This window comes from Ochotona princeps, chromosome 17, assembly GCF_030435755.1.
Source record: "Ochotona princeps isolate mOchPri1 chromosome 17, mOchPri1.hap1, whole genome shotgun sequence".
In the NCBI taxonomy this organism is placed as follows: domain Eukaryota; kingdom Metazoa; phylum Chordata; class Mammalia; order Lagomorpha; family Ochotonidae; genus Ochotona; species Ochotona princeps.
In genome coordinates, this window is record NC_080848.1 from 14,777,495 (window position 1) to 14,794,232 (window position 16,738).

Here is a 16,738-nt window from a genome sequence, read left to right on the forward strand (position 1 = left end):
GGAAAGGAATGGAAGGACTCTTCTTTCTCCCAAGAGACGAGAGGAGCTAAGTGCCGGAAAGCTCGTGCGAGAACCAAGGCTGTTTGACTAGGGGGAACCCACGGGGGCTTGGGCAACTAGCGTACCAAGCCTGAGGTTCGCAGCGGTCTCACGATGGCGCTGCCGGGAACGATGGCCCAAACCCAGGGCTGGCCTGCAGCAAGCCGGAGCCCTTAACCGCCAGCGGGCGCCTGCGTCCGGATAACCCTTCTTCCTAGCAGGGAAGGCCAAGTAAGGCAAGCCCCGCCGCCGACGGCGCAAGCCGGGACCTGACCGTGGTCCGCGGCCCGCGGGAGGCCCGCCCGGAGGCAGCCGCGCTTCAGCTGCACGAACGCTGGGCAGCGGTGCCGTGCGCCCCTCGCGGTTCCCAGCCGCCGCCGGGGAGCAGAGCCCGCAGCCTGCTTTCCTGGGGCTGGCCGAGCCTTTTTGACAAACTGATTGCGTGGCGGGGATTGGCTACTCCGGGCGTGACGCCGGTAACAACAAAGGTGGAGTTGAAAGAAATTAGATTAAAGGAGGGGGGAGAAATTAAAGGGGGAGCTGGCAGGGGACTGGAGACAGCGAGCGAATGAAGAGATGCGCGCGGCGCCGTCTCCGGTACCGACTTGGCCCCCCCCGGAAGCCCCTTCGCGTGAACCTGCCGGGATCCGGCTCTTCTTTCCCTCCCCGGCCCAGTTCCCGGAGCCGGGTAGGAGAGATGGCTGCTGCCGCGGCTGCTGCTTGGAGAAACCTCCCCACCTCCCACCCCACCCCTTCCGACGACCCAAGGGGAGAACTTTTTTTGCTCGGACTACTGGTATCCTCAGCCCGGCGAAGGTGGGAAGGCGCTGGGAAGAAGACACGTTCCAAACCCCGGAAGGCCCGGGCTGGGCTTTGACGAGGCGGGCTGCCGCCCCGGTTTTCCGATGTGTTTCACATCTAACAGCTTCCTCCTGCCTCTGCTTTTTTTTTTTTTTTAAACACTCCCCCCAACTCTTTTTTAGTCCCCCTCCCCCGCTTTGGCTTCAGGGTTGCAAAAGCAAAGAGCAATAAAAAAAAAAAAGCGAACACACTCAGACACACGCCAGTGGCGACAGGGGAAGAGTTGGAAAGCCGCAGGAGGAGCAGGAGGCAGGCGGCGGCGGGGCTGGAGCTCTGGGAGCCGGCAGGTTCCCTCGCAAATCCCCCTCCGCCCCAAGGCGCCTCGCCGGCCCCGGCAGGGGAGCGAGGAGCCGGGCGAACAGATGGAGGAGTGGAGCTCGCTCTAGGCAGCGGGCTTGGCCGGAGAATGGAGGAGCCGCCTCGCGACCGGCTGATTGGAAGAGAAACGCAGAGCGATGGAGGCGGGGGTAGGAGGACGATTTCTCTGCGGGGACTGGCGGCGGCGTACACGCCCGGGTCGGGCGCTGCAGAGCTTGGCTGGCTTTCAACCCGCGCTCGCCGGCTCCAACCCCGCGCGCCCCCACCCCCAAGCTCTCCCGGCGGCTCCGCAGGTGAGTGCGAGCTGGGGGCAAAAAAAGACCCAAAAGTCTCCACACGCCCGCCCTTCAAAGAAAAAAATTGTGGTTTTTTTTTTTTTTTATTATTTTTTTCGCGGAGCCCGGAGAGCGGTGGGAGGGAAGGGGTGAGGCTGAGCCACCCCGGAGGAGGCGGAGGGGCCAGGCGAGGCCGGGGTGGCCCGGGAGGCGGCGGCGCCGAGGCGGCTCTGACGGGCGAGCGCTCGGAGCGGCGCTGCGCTGCGCCGAGGCGGGCGGGCGGAGCGGGGCGGGCGGAGCGCGGCGCGTGGGGCTCGCCATTAGCCGTCGCTCCGCTTCGCCATCTCGGGCTTTGTCTGGCGACTCGCTGCCCCGGCGTCGGCTGCGGCGGAGCTGCAGCTCGGCTCTCCGTCCCGCCGCGCCCCTAAGTGTCCCCGGCCCGCGCTACCAACCATACGCTCGGTAAGTGAGCCTCGGCGCCACGGATTTCGGGGGAGAGGGGTAGTACGAGAGCAGTGGTGGCGCCGATCTCCATGCGCCCGGGCAGGCCTGGGGAGCCATGCCGGGCTGGATTAAACCGGCTCCCACTGTGGTTCCTAGTCGGGAGCCCATCGGCTCCTCGCCGTTTCCAAGGTGTAAGGAGCAAAGAGAATTCCTTTTCCCTCTCTGGCAAGAATAATTCCCACCCCCCAAGTTTCGTGTGTGCCGTTTGGCGGCGAGGTAGGCTCCGGAGCTTGGCACGGCGATCGGCGAGCGTGCACTCCGAGCTAGTGGCCACGCTCCGGGGAAGGTGGGCGCGAACCGGCCGCTCTAGAAGGCGGGAGACGGCTGGGTTAGAAGGCCGAATCTGGGCCGGGAGAACTTGGAAAAGAGCTCCCAAGCCGGACTACGGACATCCCCGAGCCTTCTCTGCCGCCGGGGGGGCCCTCCGGGCACCCTCTCAGCTGCCGCGCCGGCCCAGCCTGCCAGTTCCCCCGCGGGTCTGGCGAGGTCGCTCTCGGCGCCTGCCTGCCCGCCTCGGCTCCGAGCCCCGCCGCCATCCGGGCGGCTGCGTGTCTCCCTGCCCCGGCCCCCCCCTTCCCGGCGGCGGCAGCAGCAGCTACAGCCGCCGCCACCACCACCACCAGCAGCAGCAGCAGCAGCACCAGCACCCCCCTCCCCTCCTTCCTTTCCTCCGCCTCGGCCGCCCGGGTCCCCCCAGCTCCCGCCCCTCCTCCCAGCTGCCCCCCGCGGAGCCCGCCCGGGCAGGCTGTGGGAGGGAGCGGAGCCGGCGAGGCGGGCGGGCTGGCGCTCGCTCCCCGGGGGTCGGTGTGCGCTCTACGGGGAAGGACGCGCTCGCTGCCCCGCTTCTCCCGCCCCCCCTTCCCGCTCCTCCTCCTCCCTTCTCCCTCCTCCTCCCCGCTCCGGCGGCGGAGGCTGCTGCGGCGGCGGGGGGTGTGCGAGCTGAGGCCGGGGCCGGCGGGCGGGCGGCGGGCGGGCTGCCTGCAGGCGGAGGGAGCTGTGCTTTGTGCTTTTCGCCGCGAGGAGCAGCAGGCAGCAGCTACAGCCGCCGCCGCCACAGCAGCAGCAGCAGCCGCCGCCCCAGCGCCGCCGCCGCCGCGCCCGGAGGAGGAGCCGCTGCCGCCGCGGGAGGGAGCTGCGGCTGTGCCCGGTCGAGCGGGGGAGGGCGCCGCCGCTCAGAGCCGGGGAGGGAGCCGCCGGAGCGGGAAGCCCGGAGGTCGCGCTGCGCCGGGTAACCGAGGCCGCTGAGGACGCGCGCTGGGGTCGGGGCCGGGCGGCAGGGAGAGAGAGAACCGCGGGGTGCGGAGGACGCCCGGCGCCAGAGCCACGGCGACCTCCGAGCAGGGTCTGGACGCGAAGCCGACCAGGGCACTGGGGAGGACGCCGGGGGAGGGGAGGGCAGGAAGCGAGGCCCGAGCCGGGCCCGGGCCTCGGAGCCCGCGCTTCTCCCGGCCGGCAGGCGCAGTTCTTGTCGGCCGCCGGAGGGGGCGGCGGGGCCGGTGAGCGCTGCGCCCCCGCCTCCCGGCCGCCGTCCTCCCGCCCTCTCCTTGGCTCGGCTCCCCGGAGGCCGGGGCGGGGGCGCCGGCGGGGCTGGGCCGCAGGCTCGGGGGAGGAGGCGGCGGTTCCCGCCGCGGTCGCGCCTCTGCGCCGGGCTCCTCCGTGCGCGTCGGGGTGGCTAGGCGGTGGCGGCGCGTCTGGCCTGGGTGGGTGGCTCGGGGGCGGGGGGGCAGGCTAGGCCGCTTCTCTCCGGCTGCTCGCCCGCCCAGGCGGGCGGAGACGGCGTCGGGACCTCGGGAAGGGGGAGCGGCGGGAATCCGGATCCGGTCCCCGGGGGCGGTGCGGCCGCTGCGCTCCGGGGCTGGCGGCGGCTGCGCTGCGTCCGGGTCCCCGCCGGGTTGCGGAGGCGGGGGGAACCGGCGGGGGGGGGGGAGGAGGAAGGAGGAGACTGGGGCGCGTGCCCGCTGCCGTGGCCGCGCGCGCCCTTTACCCGCCCTTCCTCCTCCCCCGCCCTCCAGCCTGGGGCCTCCCCGGGGCGGGCGCACCGAGGAGGAGGAGAGAGATTTTTTTTTTTTTTTTTTTTTTTGGCCCGGGTGGGGGGGGAGGAGAGCGGAGGGCGGGCGCTCCCTGCACGCGGGAGCTGGGAGCAGTCTCTCGCGTGGGCAGCGGAGGGCGCGCGCCGTGGAGCCGGGCTGCAGGGACTGGTGGAGAGAGGTTGGCAGAGAAGCAGCGCACTCCCACACCCGCGGACTCAGAAGTCTCTTGGGGTCCCTCTGAGAGTGGGACTTGCGCCCCTCCCTCCCTTTTGGGAGGGGATGGCAAAGAAAGGAAGTCCCACGCCTTCCTCTGTGTGTCTGAGTTGGGGACTGGTGTCTCTTCTAAAGGGTGAGGTGGCTTTGACCCCGGGTGGCCCGGCCAGCGCGATCAAGGAGGTGGTTGGACAGCTGGAGGATGAACGGAGAAGCCGACTGCCCCACAGACCTGGAAATGGCCGCCCCCAAAGGCCAAGGTAATCCACCCCATTTCCCACGGGGTTCCCGGCCCATCGCAGAGGCTCCAGTGGGCTGTTTTCCGCCTTGGGGGAGGTGCCCTGAATGTTATCAGGTGAAGCCTCCCTCCCTCCTGGGATCAGGGTACTGCTGCCTGTCACCTGTAGATTGTACTTGTAAGGCTCCCCTCTTGCTTGTGGGGTCCTCAGTAGCTTGATACAGTCTCCTTCCTGTGATCATGCTGTGGGGCAGGCACTAAGGGGAGGGACGATTAGGGTCCATGTGATCTGCTCTGCTGAAACCCCAGCCCAGGTTACCAGGTGCAAGTGAAAACGAAGAGCCAGTTTGACTCCTGGCCGTGGATGGCTGTTGTCCCAGCTCACCTTCCAGGGTAGCTGAGGTGTGGAGCTTGCTGCAGCTGCATTTCAGTTGTTGAGAATTACTGGTCTGGAGCTCCCCCAGCCTTGTGTGTGTGTGGCCTCCTGGAGAGGCTGTGTGTGGAATTGCACACTCTGCCTCAGAGCTGCCCTGCATGAACCTTCCATGCCGGTCCCTTGTTGCTCACCTGCCAGAGCTCTCTTCTGTCAGCCTTGAGTGGCAGGTGCAGTCCCCTTGCCTCAAGGACCACACTCCCCCCATGCTACCTCGGTTACCCTTGGTGCCCACACCGCACTTCAGTCCTTGCACATTTAGGGTATTCACCCAGAATGTCAACTTGGCAGCACTTTTTTTTAAGATGTGTTGATTCATTTGAAAGAGACTAAGAGTGTCCATCCACTGATTCAGTCGCGGCAGAAGCCAGGATCTTCTTCCAGGTCTGCCACTGCAGGTGCAGGGAGCCAAACCCTTGGAATATTCTCTGCTATTTTCCCAGGCCATTGGCAGGGAGCCAGACTGGCACCCATAAGGGATACAAGCCTGTTGGCAACATATTGAGAGAGAAGTTGCTTTCTTGCAGGACCCCAAACTACAGCTGCTTCGGGTGCCCTCTTTCCCCACAGTAGAGAGTGGCTGTTGGAATGATGGTAGCTTAGAAGTCAGCCAGACTCAGGTTCCAGCCTGGCTTGCTGGATGTGATGCCATCCAGTCTGGAGTCACTGCCCTCATCCAACATGGCTACAGCTTTGCAGCCATGAGTTTTGTCTGGACTTTGCCTTCACCTGGGGAGAAACCAGGGGTTGGGGTGCTCTGGGGAGGAGGGGTTGCGCACTCAAGGCCCAGGGAGCAAGTTCAGAGGACGATGCGATGTGAGCCAGGAGTGATGGCTTCTCTCCCACTCCTCATCAGACCGCTGGTCCCAAGAAGACATGTTGACTTTGCTGGAATGCATGAAGAACAACCTTCCATCCAATGACAGCTCCAAGTTCAAAACCACCGAATCACATATGGACTGGGAAAAAGTAGCATTCAAAGACTTTTCGGGAGACATGTGCAAGCTCAAATGGGTGGAGATTTCTAATGAGGTACCTGACACCCGCCCCGCATCCTCCCCTCCTCCCAGCATACACACATGGCCTCCCTTGACAATCCTGGTGGAAGAATTGAGAGAAATCTATCAGAAAGGAACGAGGCCGGGGTTGGCGTTCCTGTGTTTACCTGTTAGCCTCCTGCCCGTCCTTGACGCCACTGGCCTGGAGTCTCAGGTCTGCCACCTTCAAATGCTGTCCGTTCCAAGGTTCTCGTTGCCTTGGATGGAATGTGGCGCTGGCATGGGCAGTTCCACTGAGATCCATCACCCACCCCACTGCTCTCAGTGGATGGCCAGACTACCCATTCAGGGGCTGAGGTCCATAGCCTGGGGATCTGGTCTCACTATCCTTGAATCATTCAGTCCTGAGGAGGTGGAGGGGTGTACTTCTATGTGGCCTTATCATGTTCCTAGCTTTTCCATCCACTCATATTCCACCTTGCAGGTAAGGAAGTTCCGTACGTTGACAGAATTGATCCTTGATGCTCAGGAGCATGTGAAAAACCCTTACAAAGGCAAAAAACTCAAGGTGCGTTACTGGAAGGGGGTATGGAGAGCAACAAAGGGCAGGGGAGGACAGTGAGCCCGTGGCCTCTAACCTCCAGCGTGCCCATGTCTGTCCCTCTTCCAGAAACACCCAGACTTCCCAAAGAAGCCCCTGACCCCTTACTTCCGCTTTTTCATGGAAAAACGGGCCAAGTATGCAAAGCTCCATCCTGAGATGAGCAACCTGGACCTGACCAAGATTCTGTCCAAGAAATACAAGGAGCTTCCCGAGAAGAAGAAGGTGGGGCGGAGGGAAAAGGCCGGGGTCACCAGTGTGAAGTGGGTCATGAGGGGCGGGGGAGTGGGGACAACAGAAGAGGTGCAGGCACAGCCGGTCACTATCTTGGATGGAATCCAGGTCAAGGCAGGGCCTCGTTAGTCCATGGCCTCAGTGTCTCCCGCCCTGATCCTGGACCTGTGTCCTCCCTATTAGGCCTGTGCAGCGGTTTCTTACCCTCCCAGCCTTGCACCTCCTGGGCTCATGAGGTGATTGCAATGTCCTCCTAAAGGTGGGGCTGGGCAGAGCAGTTATTGCTTGGTGGCAGCCACGTGCCAGGTGAGAGGTCTCAGTTCACAGACCGGGCACCCCAGACACCAGGTGTGCCCTGGGCTTCCTTCCTCCTGTGTCTGCATTCACCCAAGAACACTACACCCTGCGCCCTGCTTGGGTGAGGTGCTGTCCCAGGTCCCCAAATGGTGTGAATGTTGGGCGGAGCTTGCTGGACACAGCCCAGAGCAGAGCAGGGAGCAGAACTGTCGGGGGAGGGTCACACTGCCGTTTGGACCTTAGTAAGTTGGGGTCGGGCAAGAGGCAGGGCTGCCAGCAAGATGGTGCTGTGCAGGGCAGTGGGAAAGCAGGCACATCTGGCAGGTGACAGGCAGTCTGCTCCCATTTCTCTTAGTTTGGATACCTTGGCTGCAGACTCACATGCCCTTGGTGTTGGGCCCTAGAGAGGAACCAGCCTGGCCGGGCAGAGCCAGATCTGCCTGGCCAAGCAGAAGTACCGTTCGCGGGAGCCAGTACTTACTTGGCTGGTGGAGGTGTTGACTGCACAGCCCCCAGACACTCGGGGTAGGAGAGGGACAGGCCACCAGACAATTGAGCCAAGGACCAGGGGAGGGAGAACAGAGGAAACTTGGCTGGCCTAGGATGCGGTCTGGAGCCTGCTCTCCTGCTTCTACACCTGGGTCTGGGCGTGGGGCCTCAGCTCGGCCCTCTCCCTTCCCTGGTGTGATTCCTTCCTACTCCATCAGGGCTGTTTGAGCAGAGGGCTAGACCAAAGAGGGGCACTGCTGTTGGTATTTTGTGGGAACTCCAGGCACAGGGAGCCACTTCAGCTCCTGGGGCCTCTTCCGTTAGAGGCAGAGCTTGGACCCCATCAGCAGGAACCTCCTGGTGCTGCTCTTGGATGCTGGGACAAAGAGATGATGCATGGAAGGCAAAACAGTAAAGGTAGAGGAGGAAGGGAGAGTCCTGTGAGAAGGAAGGTAACAAGGGAAGGGAGACTGGGATGGGGGACTCAAGGAACGCAGCCAGCAGCCAGCCAGGAGAGCATGAGATCAGATGGGACACGGAGGCAGCTGGAGACGCAGAGGGAGTGGGCTGGGGCAAATGCCATATGCAAAGGGCAGCTGGAGATGGGGTTACCACTGCAGGAAGCCGCTATTGGTGGTATCGGATGGTCCCCAACATGGTCGTCCTCAGGCTTTGCTGCTGCCACACAGACATGAGCCAAGGCACCTGTCCGCTGCAGGTGCTGTGGTGTCTGTCCACCATGGGGCTGGGTAGCACCAGGTCCCAGCTCTGGGACTCGCCTCAAGAGGAGGGACCAGGTTGCTAATGTGGGAGAGCCTTGTGGGCCTGGCAGGAGCTGTTGGCACCTGACTGGAAGGCACAGGCTGGGAGGTGGAGGAGGTAGGTCCTGGGCAGCTTCTGTAGCTCAGGGTGAGCTAGGCCCTTGGGTCTTTGGGTGACCCCTCCCCTCCTCCCCCAGATGAAATATATTCAGGACTTCCAGAGGGAGAAACAGGAGTTTGAGCGGAACCTGGCCCGATTCAGGTAAGGCAGTGGAGCCCAGAGGAGGCCCACGGGGTGCCCCAGATGTGGCAGGGCAAGACTGGTGTCAGCCAGAGCCTGAAGCTGGCCATCCTGATGGCCTGAAGGGTCCCTGGTAGACCCTGCTGTTATGCTCAGGGCAGAGACAGGCAGGTGGCCACTGTCCTGCTATGCTGCAGCTGGGAGGCCTGGTGGGTAGTGGGGCAGCTAGCTTGTATCTGCCCTGGCACCATGCCCTTGTTGACCCTTGTTCCCCTGCTCTGGCCAGGGAGGATCACCCTGACCTCATCCAGAGTGCCAAGAAGTCGGACATCCCCGAGAAGCCCAAAACTCCCCAGCAGCTGTGGTACACGCATGAGAAGAAAGTGTATCTCAAAGTGCGGCCAGATGTGAGTGTCCGGCCTGAGCAGCAGGGGCGGAGGGCACACGTGGCAAGGAAGGGGGGGAGCCGCGCCGGGTCGGCTGGGCACGGTGCAGGGGAGCAGGAGAGGAGGCCCCTCCCCAGGGGTGGGCTGCATGGACAGGGCCTGGGCCAGCTGGCGTGCGAGCGTGTGCGTGCGTGCGTGTGTGAGCCTGCCCCCCTTGCACCCAGGCGGGATACTCCCGCCTCTCCGCCTTCCCCTCCTGGCCTGTGGGGGACACTGGTGTGACCTCCTGTGGCCCGAGGGGGCGGGGGCCTCTGTGCCCCCTCTCCCCCACCCCGCCATGCCCCACCCTGGCTGCCTGCGTGTGTCTGACGGCTTTTGGTTTGCAGGCCACTACGAAGGAGGTGAAGGACTCCCTGGGGAAGCAGTGGTCTCAGCTCTCGGACAAAAAGAGGCTGAAATGGATTCATAAGGCCCTGGAGCAGCGGAAGGAGTACGAGGTTAGGCTTCCGCTGCACTCCTCCCCGTCCGGCTCTTCACGAGCCCCCCACTCACTCGGCGGCCACCGTACCCCTCTTTGGGGGGCAGTCGCTCCCCATCATTCCCATTGAGGGAGGGGCCTTCTCGGCCCCTTGCCTCTGTCCCTACCTTTCCCCTTTCCACCCCCATGAGATCTCAGGCTAGGGCAGGGCAGGGCACCAGGCCTCACGACGCAGCAAGACACTACGGCCACCCCAGCTTTGCTCCCTGCCTGCCCTTCCCAGCGGCTCTCCCCCCACCCCACCCCACCCCGGCTAACCCCACGCCCTCCGTTGCCCTCCGTCCTCCCACCTCGCTCTGCAGGAGATCATGCGGGACTACATCCAGAAGCACCCCGAGCTGAACATCAGCGAGGAGGGCATCACCAAGTCCACCCTCACCAAGGCCGAACGCCAGCTCAAGGACAAGTTTGACGGACGACCCACCAAGCCACCTCCGTGAGTGCTGTCCCCTCCCCCCATGGTGGGCAGGAGTCAGGCTGTGCCAGGGCCAGGAGGGGAAGGAGGCCACTCATGGGGTACCTCTGCCCACCCATCGTCACAGGAACAGCTATTCGCTGTACTGCGCAGAGCTCATGGCCAGCATGAAGGATGTGCCCAGCACGGAGCGCATGGTGCTGTGCAGCCAGCAGTGGAAGCTGCTGTCGCAGAAGGAAAAGGATGCCTATCACAAGAAATGCGACCAGGTGAGCTGGGGGCCCGGCCAGTTTCCAGGCTGTGCAGGGCTCTGCCATGTGGACCGGCACTACCAGGCTACAGAGGGAGCCCTGGCCATGCCATGAGGACTGGAGGGTCCCTGGTGTGGCTGCCCAGAACTGACCTCTGACTCTCCTCGTCTTCCTAGAAAAAGAAAGACTACGAGGTAGAACTGCTCCGTTTTCTGGAGGTGAGTGTTGCCCGCTGTGGGGGGCGGCGGGTGGGCAGAGGACTGGGGCCTGGCGGACCCCCTCACCATGGGTCTGTTCCTACCCGCCCCCCGCTGGCCAGAGCTTGCCTGAGGAGGAGCAGCAGCGGGTCTTGGGAGAGGAGAAAATGTTAAACATCAACAAGAAGCCAGCCACCAGCCCTGCCTCCAAGAAGCCCTCCCAGGAAGCGGGCAAGGTGGGCAGAGGGCCCCCAGCAGGGCTGGGTGGGCAAGCACAGGGCTTCCCCCACCTCACTGGGCACCCCGTGGACCCCGACCCTCTCTGCACTTGGCACAGGGTGGCTCGGAAAAACCCAAACGGCCCGTGTCAGCCATGTTCATCTTCTCGGAGGAGAAGCGGCGGCAGCTGCAGGAGGAGCGGCCCGAGCTCTCGGAGAGCGAGCTGACCCGCCTGCTGGCCCGCATGTGGAACGACCTGTCCGAGAAGAAGAAGGTCAGGCTGGTCACCCGTGTCCCTGGAGGGGCAGCGCTCAGCACCGCCGCTGCCTTGCCCCGTGCGGCCCACACGTGCGCCAGGGCTCAGATGGCGCGGGACTGGGAGCCGAGCGCGGCGCACGGCCGCTCCGGAAGGCGGGAAGCTGTCAGCTGAGGGCTGTGGCTCCCCGGGGAGCGGGCCCGTGGGCGGGGGCTGCGCCCGCCCACGCGGCCCGCTGGCCCCACCCTCCCCGCGGGAGGAGCCGCCTGCCGCCGCTGGGCGGGGAGCGCGCGCCCTCTGCCGGGGGCTGGCTGCCTGACGCTGCTGTGCCGCGCCCCACAGGCCAAGTACAAGGCCCGGGAGGCCGCGCTGAAGGCGCAGTCGGAGCGGAAGCCAGGCGCTGACCGCGAGGAGCGGGGCAAGCTGCCCGAGTCGCCCAAGAGGGCCGAGGAGATCTGGCAACAGAGCGTCATCGGCGACTACTTGGCGCGCTTCAAGGTGGCAAGGCCGAGTGGGGACAGGGAGGGGGTGGTCGCGCAGCCTCTGGTGCCCCCCGTGGCGGCCCCTCTCACAGCCTCTCATCTTCACTGTCCACAGAATGACCGGGTGAAAGCCTTGAAAGCCATGGAGATGACCTGGAACAACATGGAGAAGAAAGAGAAACTCATGTGGATCAAGAAGGCTGCCGAAGACCAAAAGCGCTATGAGGTGAGAAGCTGGGACCACCTCCTTCCCCAAACACTGCCTTTCCTTTCCTTTCCTTCCCCTCCGCAAGTCAGGGCACCTCCCCAGCCCCAACACCCTAGCCTGGCTGATGCCAGCCTTAACTTCCTTCTCAGTTAATCGGGACAGGACCCTGCCCCCCGGGGTGACTGATGGGGGCACCTGACACAGCTGTGAGTTGCTGGGAGGTTTCCTCTCCGCCCAATTTTGCCTCAGCCTGGCACGGGGTGGGGGGTGAGCGGGACCCTCCTGGTTGTCCTCACAGCGGGAGCTGAGCGAGATGAGGGCGCCTCCAGCCACTGCCAATTCTTCCAAGAAGATGAAGTTTCAGGGGGAGCCCAAGAAGCCACCCATGTGAGAGCCTGGGTTTGCAGCTGGCTGCAAGGGAGCGGGGAGGGGCACCTGGCAGGGAAGAGGCATGTCCTGACGCTCCCTGCACCTGCTTCGCCCCCAGGAATGGCTATCAGAAATTCTCCCAGGAGCTGCTCTCCAATGGGGAGCTGAACCACCTGCCACTGAAGGAGCGCATGGTGGAGATCGGCAGCCGCTGGCAGCGCATCTCACAGAGCCAGAAGGAGCACTACAAGAAGCTGGCTGAGGAGCAGCAGAAACAATACAAGGTGCACCTGGACCTCTGGGTCAAGGTGAGAGGGAAGGAGTAGCTGGCGCCCCTGCAGTCCTGCGGGGGTAGCAATTCTCCCGCCGGTTTAAAGCCAGAGAAGCAAGTCCCAAGAAGGGAGTTGGTTTGCCCGGCTCGCTTCTGTCCTTCTGCAGTGGGACCCAGTGGACCACTCCTTGCCTGTGCTTGGTTCCCAACCTCTGAGCTTCCTCCACGTGCTCTGGTTGAACAGTCACATTCATAACATGGGGAGCAGCACCTGTGTGTGTCCTCAGCCATGTCTGCTCTTTGGCCAGGGCTCTCGGGAGATTGTGGGGACTGGGCATTCCAGAAAGTTGCCAGCCCCAGTGTCTCATGAGGGGCTCCAGGGCTCCAGGGCTCAGGGTGGGATGGATGACATCAGGTACAGAAGGCTCTGCCTGTGACAGGATGGACACAGCAGCCACCACCACTCTCAACACAGTGTAGCTTCAAGGGGGGCCAGAGGTATCACCACGAGCAGGAATGCTGGCTTTCTGCCAAGACCCAGAGTAGGGGGCAGCTGCCAGGGGACTGAGACAAGGTGGGATCTGCAGACACCCAGCCCATCCCCAGTTCTGTCTGGGTCCTGCTCCAATCCTCCCTTCTCGCTCTGTCCCCACAGAGCCTGTCTCCACAGGACCGTGCAGCCTATAAAGAGTACATCTCCAATGTGAGTGTGGGCAGGATGGGGTGGGGGGCACTGGCTTGGGTAAAGGGGAACTCATGGCTGCTCCCTTGGTACCCCTCCCATACCCCACAGAAACGGAAGAGCATGACCAAGCTGCGTGGCCCGAACCCTAAGTCCAGCCGGACCACATTGCAGTCCAAGTCGGTAAGGCCCCTACCCCTCTGAGGGAAAAGGGCTTTGGGTTGGCCAGGCGGGGCGGGGCTAAGGCTACTGCCTCTCCACTGCCCTGCCCAGGAGTCCGAGGAGGATGATGAAGACGATGAGGATGATGAGGACGAGGATGAAGAAGAGGAAGATGATGATAATGGGGACTCCTCCGAGGATGGCGGGGACTCCTCCGAGTCCAGCAGTGAGGACGAGAGCGAGGATGGGGACGAGGTGGGGCCGGCAGGGCGTGGGGGGTGGGAAGCAGGGAGGAGGCCAGATCAGGTCCTCCCAGTGACCACAGGACCTTGGTCCCCACAGAATGAGGAGGAAGATGAGGACGAGGACGACGAGGAAGATGATGAAGAGGACGAAGACAACGAGTCGGAGGGCAGCAGCTCGAGCTCCTCATCATCAGGGGACTCCTCGGACTCAGACTCCAACTGAGACCCTCCCCACTGGAGCGTGCCCTAGAGCCCCTCCCCAACTGACCGCCTTTGTTTGCCCCCCATGTCCTGTTCCCACCCCCGGCCTCCCCCACTTTCTTTCTTTCTTTCTTTTTTTTTAAACAGTATACAGTGGGGGTAGGGGGGCACAGGGGCCCAGGCCAGGACTCTGCAGCCTCAGAGCCATCAGCCCTGGGACACAGTCCCCCAGGGAGCAACCATCAGACTGAGCCAGCACTGGACCGGCCCGGCCCACCCCTTCTGCACTTGCGGTTCCGGCATGGACAATGGACAGGGGAGGGGAGGGTGGGAGGGTCCCAGGAGTTCAGTAAGGCCCTCTACACCTGCATCCCAACCCAAGGTGGGGTGGAAGCTTGGGGAGAACCCCTTCCTCCCCAGAGGACTTAACGCCCACACCCCTGCATTGGAACTGGAGGCAGGGCACAGGTTGGGAGAGGTGGGCAGGTGCCTGTGGGGAAACTGGCACTGCCCTGACGGCCCCCTCCCCTGCCCTGCTGCAGGAAGGAGCGGCCGGGACCCACTCACAGGGGAGGGGCGGAAGTGTTTTTTATATATGTGTATATATTTTTTTTTTTAAGCTCTGAGCTGTCAATGAGACGTTTCCTACCGATTCTGGCTGCCGCCTCTGTTGTCATTTCTGGGAGAGGGAAGGTTCCGGGGGGGTGGGTTTGGGGGACTTCAAAGGATCATGGTGTGTAGAAGAATGTGAGGATATGTGTGCTTTCAGAGCCTGGATGCACCTGTTGTGGGAGGTGTGTGCATGCACATGGATGTGTGTATGAAGGGATTTTTCCTGCATTCCACCTTGGCCTTTGTGAGTCTAGGAATAATAGGGGGGCCAGGGGGCTGTTAACCACAGGCCCACATCCTCCCTTTGCCTGGTCACCAAGGCCGTGTGGAAGGGACCTGTGCCACTCAGTGATGCAGCCAGTCTGCATGGTCCAGCAGGAAGGTAGGAAGGGAAAGCTCATGTAGCCACCCCTGGGAGGTCGGGAGGACTGGGTTTGAAGAAATGTGTTGGGAGTACTCCTGGTTTCCTCTGCTGTCTCAGGTCTGTTTCTCCCCCACCCTGTAGCTGGGGCAGGGAGCCCACAAGCTGTTCCCTGTAGCTGTCCCTCAGCCTTCCCAAGCCTTTTAGTATCCCTTGATTTTTTTTTTTAATTGGAAAGTTAGATATACAGAGAGGAGGAGAAAGAGAGGAAGATCTTCCATCTGCTGACTTATTCCCCAAATGACCGCAACCACCAGTGCTATGCCGATCTAAAGCCAGGAGCCCGGAGCCTCCTCCAGATCTCCCATGAGGGTACAGGGCTCCAGGGCTTTGGGCCATCCTCGACTGCTTTCCCAGGCTACAAGCACGGAGCTGAATGGGAAGCAGGGCAGCCAGGACACGAACCAGCACCCACATGGGATCCTAGTGTGCGTTCAAGGCAAAAACTAGCTGCTAGGCTACTGTGCCAGGCCCTGATCCCTTGATTCTTAAGCCATGCCACATATTGCTTTAATTTAATGTTGACCATATTTGGGGTTTGGTGTGTTTTTTAACATGTTAACAACTCATTAGCTAGGACCTTGGACCAGTCCACCTTACCGCTCCAAGTGAAAGCCAAGATAGGGCAGGAGTGGCAACTCTGCTTATAGCGGTAGGCAGGATATGAGTCCCCCCAAAGGTGCTTGGGGACTGGGAACCCCAGAGGGGCACTCCCTACTTCTACTCCCCTCTCTGTCCCCCCACCCCAGAATTAGGTCCAGGACTTTGTAAGTTCTGTTTCTTCCCCAGGAGACTTCCTGTTATGAACCTCATTTCTTGATTCAAATGCCCCTGCACTATTGTGTTGCAATGGAATGTGTTTGGAAGCAACTTTGGGGTGTTTTTTTCTTTCTACTTTGGATGTTGGGGAGTGAGGGTGTTGGCACTTTAAGAGGGGTCTCCAGCGCATCCTGGCGCTGGGATGGTACGGCTGGGGTGGAAACACTTTTGCCCCTGGCTTGTTTTTTCGTAACACTTAAGGACTTTTGTCGGTTTCCTCAACAATCACAACCTTTTGTATCATGGGAGGTGGTTGGGCATATAGAGGCATCTGCCTATGCTTAAGGCCAATTGCAGAAGTTTGTACAATAAAAACAGATTTTTGATTGTTGTCTGGTCACTGGTTGGGGAACAGGGGAAGAGGTGATCTAACAGGTTTGAGATAGAAAATGCTTGGAGCCAGCTCTAGATGACCTGGGTCCAAACTGTTCCATGCTATTGTTGCACTTTGTCAATTCAGCTTGTTCCTGTTGGGTTGTGAGACCATCCTGGACTGAGAACAAATGCGTTGCCTTGGGACATTGGAGGTTAACTAAGGATTAAAGGTCAAGGTTGACCTGGTCACACAGACCCTCCTGGGAGCAATGTGGGAACCCCTGCCTAAGCCCTCAGCTTCACCCCAAGGTCACAGATGACATTCCTAACTCCACCCAGACCTCTGCTTGGGACCAGATGACAGACTCACTGACTCCAGGCCACTGCCTTTTTCACAAGGGCCATGGCTGGTTCCTGGCCCAGGGAAGGATTGCAGGCCAGGGGCAACCCTAGACCTTCCCCTGTGCCTTGTCCACCCAATCAAAGACTCACGGCCCCTCTGGGCTCACCCACCACCTCACCAGCCACTCACCATTCCACCAAGGCTCACCACCACGCTCCCCTTGAACCCTGCAAAGACTTACCAGGTGTTAGGGCATGTCGCCTCTACTCGTTCCTTCCTGGGTGTTGTCTCCCCCAGACCTTCCATTTTTCACCCAGATACAGCCATGGCCAAAGATGGAGATCAACAGAGACCACAGCCTGTGGCTGGCATATCCTCTCCAAAACACATGCTGAAATGGAACTACCATCATGATGGGACTTTGAAGTAGCACTTTTTTTTTTTTAATTTTTGTTTTATTTGAAAGGCAGAGAGAGATCTTCCATCCACTGGTTCACTTACCCAGATGCCCTTAACACTGAAACCAGGAGCCTGGAATTCAGTCTGAGTCTCCCTCATGACTCTCAGGAATCCAAGAACTCGGCCATGGCTTGCTGCCTCCCAGGGTGCACATACACAGGAGGCTGGGATCAGAAACAGCTGGAAGGGGATGTAGTCTCCCCAAGCTGAGGGGGTGGTTTAAGTGCTCTACAAGACAGCTGTCCCAAGGGATGGGACCCTAATCATTAGGTCATGAGAGGTCTCCTTTCCTGAATGAGTTAATTTTGTCATTCTGAGAGTGGCTGTTAGCCCGTAGTAGATTCCTGATTAAAAA

At 61.6% G+C, this 16,738-nt stretch overlaps 1 protein-coding gene across 7 annotated transcripts; it reads left to right on the plus strand.

Annotated features, from left to right (window-relative positions):
• Window positions 1-1,098: 1,098 nt before the first annotated feature.
• UBTF (upstream binding transcription factor) lies at window positions 1,099-14,066 on the plus strand. 7 transcript variants are annotated; one of them, XM_004597307.4, is made up of 21 exons: window positions 1,099-1,511; window positions 4,376-4,500; window positions 5,768-5,943; window positions 6,394-6,477; window positions 6,580-6,735; window positions 8,489-8,553; window positions 8,819-8,939; window positions 9,305-9,415; window positions 9,759-9,892; window positions 9,999-10,140; window positions 10,299-10,340; window positions 10,442-10,555; window positions 10,657-10,812; window positions 11,137-11,292; window positions 11,392-11,502; window positions 11,783-11,871; window positions 11,972-12,161; window positions 12,780-12,827; window positions 12,918-12,989; window positions 13,080-13,223; window positions 13,311-14,066. In XM_004597307.4, the coding sequence occupies exons 2-21, from the start codon at window positions 4,443-4,445 to the stop codon at window positions 13,434-13,436; spliced, it is 2,295 nt and encodes a 764-aa protein (XP_004597364.1). In that variant the 5' UTR covers window positions 1,099-1,511; window positions 4,376-4,442; the 3' UTR covers window positions 13,437-14,066. The 7 variants fall into 7 exon arrangements, with proteins under 7 accessions (XP_004597364.1, XP_036351886.1, XP_004597366.1 ...); XM_004597309.2 differs by lacking the exon at window positions 1,099-1,511 and adding an exon at window positions 1,725-1,955; XM_004597308.3 differs by lacking the exon at window positions 1,099-1,511 and adding an exon at window positions 3,000-3,225.
• The last annotated feature ends 2,672 nt before the right edge of the window (window positions 14,067-16,738 follow it).